The following is a 5,202-nucleotide window of genomic DNA, read 5'->3' on the forward strand; positions in this document are numbered from 1 at the left end:
GCACCTTCGGTCTGTCTGTCAGCAATTCATCCTGTCCATCTGTCTGTGGAGAAGGCCCTGTCTGCATCCACCCATCTCTCCGTCCAACCACCACTCCATCCATCTGTCTGTGGAGAAGGCCCTGTCTGCATCCACCCATCTCTCCATCCATCCACCACTCCATCCATCTGTCTGTGGTAGGGCCCTGTCTGCATCTGTCCACCCATTGCTGTGTCCATCCATCCATCGCTCTGTCCATCTGTCTTTGGTAGGGCCCTGTCTCCATCCATGGCTCCATCCATCTGTCTGTGGTAGGGCCCTCTGTCCATCCATCCATCCATCCATCCATCTGTAATACACTCTCTATTTGTCTATAGTGCTGTCCCCCTCCCCTCTGTAATATGCTCTCTCTTTTCATCCCACACATCCCATTTTCCCAATCCACCCCCGTCACCTCCAGCTCCCCCCGACAGTGGAAACCCCTCAGTGATCCTGTCACCGACACGTAGCTCCCAGCTGTCCCTGGGATAGCTGATCTCCTCCAGCGGTCCCTGGAGTCAGCAGCTCCCTCCGGGATCCACTGGGGGATCATTTCGGGTCAGTGAGAGGGGGCTGGGACCCACGGAGCGATAAGGAAACCATCACCACTGGGGGGCCACAGCCCTAAGGCCAGCGGCTGCGTCAGAGAGGCCGAGGGCCCCGGGGATGCAGAAGTGAGCCCGTCCTCCTGCTGAACCCAACCCCCCCCGGTCAGTTTCGCTTTCACACCCACCTGTGCACAGGCCCAGTGACCTCCTGGCTGCCTGGTATCTCAGCAGGTGCCTCCCCCCTCGCCAGCCACAAGAGTTTCCATCTCGCGCCTGGGCTGCTCGCTCCAGAGCAGCCGTTTCTTGTCGTCCCTGGGTCCCGTCTGCTCGATGATCCCGGTCTGCGACTCCTGGGGCGGCTCCCAGCCTGCGAAGAGCATGGGGCGGCTGCCGGCCCCTAGCATCATCTGCTTCGTCTTCCTCGTCCCCTCGATAGCAGCTGGTGAGACAAGCTCAGAGTTATGCGGGGACTGGAGATAGAATCCAGGAGTCGTGGCTTCCAGGCCCCTTGCTCTAACCCACTAGACCCCCACTTCCCGCCTACAGCCCGGGAGAAAACCCAGGAGTCCTGGCTCCCAGCCCTCCCTGCTCTAACCCACTAGACCTGCACTCCCCTCCTAGAGCCCAGGACAGAACCCAGGAGTCCTGGCTCCCAGCCCCCCTCCCCTGCTCTAACCCACCCCCACTCCCCTCCCATAGTGGTATGGAGAGATGGTTTCAGAATACATAGACAGCTGAGGACAGATGGATGGAAAGGGAGAGAGGGGAGGGGTGTTTAGGGGAATAGATGGATAAAGAGAGATGGAGTGGGTGTTTGGGGGTGGATGGATGAAAAGGGAGAGAGATGGAGGGGGGTGGATGGATGGAAAGGGAGAGAGGGAGGGGTTGTTTGGGGTGGATGGATGGATAGATAGGGGAATACGTGCATGGGTTGTACCGGGATGGATAGGTTTATTCTAGAGGGTTGTCTGGCCTACCATCGTTAAGGTTTAGACCAGCTTTGTCTTTAAAGCTTGACTCTCCTAAGTGCCCTAAAGTCCGCATGGTTACTTGCATTGCCTTGAAATGCGATGTGCTTCCCGGGGCTGCAGGCTGGGGTTCGTGGGTAGCGGGGTGTGGAGGGGAGTGGGTGGTTCAGGTTAGCGGTGGATGCATGGCTAGGCGGACAGAACTGAGCATGGATGGAGGGAAGGCCAAATAACTGAGGACAGAGGGATGGACAAAGCTGAGGGTGGATGGATGGAGGGAGAGATGGATGGATGGATGGATGGATGGAGCTGAAGACAGACGGACGGATGGATGGAGCTGAGGGTGGATGGATGGATAGGTGGAGCTGAGGACGGACAGACGGGTGGATGGATGGACAGACAGGTGGATGGATGGAGATAAGGTCAGACAGACGGGTGGATGGATGAGAGAGCTGAGGATGAATGGACGGACAGACAGGGCTGAGGATGGGTGGGTGGATGGACAGATGGATCTGGGGGTGGCTGGATAGCGCAGGGGATAAACAAGTGGATGGATGGACAGATGGACAGAGCTGAGGACGGATGAATGAGGCTGTGGACAAATGGGTGGGTGGCCAGACAGATGGACAGAGCTGAGGACGAACGGATGGACAGAGCCGATGGTGGATGGACGGAAAGTGCTGAGGACAGACGGGTCTTGGGCTGGGTAGAGCAGTCGAGTGATAGATGATAGACAGACAGACTCTGCTGCGGGAAGGCCAGGGGGACAGACAGACGGACGCGGCCAGCGCCCCGTGACAGCAGCACAGTCCCTGCCCTGTGTCCATCACATGGCTCGTTCTCCCTGCAGGTCTCGGGGTTCAGCAGCTGCCCCCCACGGCGAGCGTCCTGGCCGGGGGCAGCATCACCCTGAGCTGCACCTTCCACAGCCACAACCAGACCGGGACACAAGTCACCTGGGCCAGGGGCTCCCAGGAGGCCATCGTGCTGGACCCCGACCACCCCTTCTACCAGGGGCGGTTGGCCAAGAGCCAGCGGAACCAGCAGGGCCGGGCAGAGGCCACGGTGACCCTGTCAGAGCTGATGGAGAGGGACGCAGATCTCTACCACTGCTACATCACCCACCCGCAGGGCGAGCAGGCGAAGGGCACGGGGACCACCCTGACTGTGACGGGCAGAGGTGATTTGGGGACCTTGGGACATGGGGTCTTTCCTTCTCGGGGAGTGCCGGCTCTGATCTGGGCCCAGGGCAGGGACTGGCTGGCTCAGGAGGGTGGGGAATGGGGCATTTCCCCTCTAGGGGGTGCCAGCCGATGAATCTCCTAACCCCTCACTTCCGTTGTCTAGAGTCCCAGGGGGACGGGAGCTCTGTTCCCAGAACAGCCAACCCGGGGCTGCTGGGTGGCCGGGTCATTCACTTTGCATTGACTGCGCTAAATTCTTCTCTTATTTTTAATTCAAACGAAGCTGTAACAGAAATTCCAGCCAGCTGCAAGAGAGCGCTGGTCCCATATGTCGGAGCATCTGCCCAGAAACCAGGTGAGTTTGCCCCAAAGTTCAGGGTAACTGCTCAAATGACTGGATTTATCCTGTCTCCAGCATTGCCGCTCTTCTCTGGGGGTAGACAGAGCAGTGTGGATGGAGGGCGGGAGGGATAGAAAGGGAGGATGGATGTAGAAAGGAAGGGTGGATAGGTAGCAGGATGGATGGATGGCTCCAGGACTGGAGAATGGATGGACGCACCAAGGAGAGTCCGGGAACAGAGAGACAGACACGGCTACGGAACTAGAGAGAGATGGAAGATTAGCTCTACACACAGGAATGCAGCGGCTGATGCTCTCTCTAAAGGCCAGGACGGGTCTATCCTGCCGCACGGGGCTGCCCGGTGTGTGATGCGGGTTCTCTCTCTTCCCTAGCTGGTCTGGGAGTTTCCCAGGAGCCCAGGTCCCTCCACATGACAGCCGGGGAGAACATGACCCTGAGCTGCACCTTCCAAAACAGACATGGCAGCAGAGCCAAGATAATTTGGCTCAGGGGATCCGGAGAGGATCTGGAGCTGGATTCTAACCACCCCTTCTACCGGGGGCGGCTCCGTGTGTCCAGGATGGACGAGCACAGACAGGGGAAGGCGACGCTGACCCTGGCTGAGCTGCAGGAGCGGGACTCCGGCCTCTATCAGTGCTGCATCGAACTCGACCGTGGGGAGACAGGGATGGGAGGAGGCACCGAGCTGAGAGTGATGCGGAGAAACCAGAGTGAGACTGGTGAGAGTGAGGGGGGCAGGGAAAGGGGCACGGGGCCTGTCCCCTCCAGGGGGCGTCATCCCAGGAATCTCCTAACCCCTCATTTCTATTGTCTAGGGGCTGCAGGGGAACGTGAGCTCTGTCGGGTCTTTGGGCCCCTCTTTTACCGAGCCGTCATCTCCCTGTCATTCGTCGTTCTCTTCTCCCTGGGAATCATCCTCAGCCTGCGGCCTTAGAACGGTACCGCCTCCACGCGGGTTCTGCCTTCACTTCCTGTCCCAAACAGTTACATGGCATCATTGCGCGGGCTGGTAACCAGCCCCTGCCCCACCCCAGAGCAGCTGCTTCTCAGCACTGTGCGAGGGATCCCCATGTTACCAGGCCCCATAACCCACTCCAGAGGGGCCGTGTCCCAGCGCCGCGTGAGGGGTCCCTGTATAAACAGCCCCTGCGTTCTACCCCAGAGGTGGAATCAGTCTCTTTCTGGTATTTATTGGGCTCCATCCCCGTAGCGTTTCCCCCCAGTCTGTTCAGTGACGCTCTTGTTCTGTTTCCCAGCTGTCCCCGTGGATCCCGCACTGGGTGCTGGCTCCAAGCCGCCCCCGGCACCGGGACAGGTGTCTCTTATTTAGCCCCTCAGGGGGCCAGTCACCGGCCGGATTTTCCCAGCTCCAGGTTCAGAAGCAGTCAGACTTCGCTGGACTCTGAGCCACCTGCCGGGGGCTTCTGCGTGGGCGGGGCTTCTCCACTCTCCTCTGCTTCTGTCTGTGGGTCTGACCTCCACATCATGGGTGTGAGAAGAACAGTAAAGAAAAGGAAATATTTCTCCAGATTCATTCCGTGTTGGACAATATTTTTCCTTTTACGAATGTAAATTACATGGTGTAATGGAGTCAGCTGCCAGAGAAAATCATAGAATCATAGAATCATAGAATATCAGGGTTGGAAGGGACCCCTGAAGGTCATCTAGTCCAACCCCCTGCTCGAAGCAGGACCAATTCCCAGTTAAATCATCCCAGCCAGGGCTTTCAGAAAACTGAATTCTAGAGAAAAGGTACCTGGTTTATACAGGAAAGGTACCTGGTTTATACAGGTACCTGGTTTATACAGGAAAAACCGGTCTGGAGCAGGCTTGATTTGTCAGAAGGAATTCGCCGATTCAAAGAGACACGTGTTGCAAAAATAGATATATTTCAATGTGTGGAAATAAAATCCATTACGTGAAAATTCCTTTATTCACAATCATGTTATTCCTCGTAGAAAATAAATGACAGGGCGGGGAAGGAACATGGCCCAAGATGAGACACTGAACTGAGGACAGAACCCAGGAGTCCTGGCTCCCAGCACCACTGTACCCACTAGACCCCACTCCTGTCTCAGAGCCGGGGAGAGAACCGAGGAGTCCTGGCTCCCAGACTGTGCCCT

The 5,202-nt window shown here is 57.5% G+C and overlaps 1 protein-coding gene across 1 annotated transcript; it reads left to right on the forward strand.

Annotated features, from left to right (window-relative positions):
• Window positions 1-896: 896 nt before the first annotated feature.
• LOC144274182 (uncharacterized) lies at window positions 897-4,954 on the forward strand. Its single transcript, XM_077832815.1, has 6 exons — window positions 897-1,008; window positions 2,385-2,714; window positions 3,002-3,073; window positions 3,451-3,798; window positions 3,895-4,017; window positions 4,336-4,954. The coding sequence occupies exons 1-5, from the start codon at window positions 897-899 to the stop codon at window positions 4,011-4,013; spliced, it is 981 nt and encodes a 326-aa protein (XP_077688941.1). The 3' UTR covers window positions 4,014-4,017; window positions 4,336-4,954.
• Window positions 4,955-5,202: the final 248 nt, after the last annotated feature.

This window comes from Eretmochelys imbricata, chromosome 14 (genome assembly GCF_965152235.1).
Source record: "Eretmochelys imbricata isolate rEreImb1 chromosome 14, rEreImb1.hap1, whole genome shotgun sequence".
Classification (NCBI taxonomy): domain Eukaryota; kingdom Metazoa; phylum Chordata; order Testudines; family Cheloniidae; genus Eretmochelys; species Eretmochelys imbricata.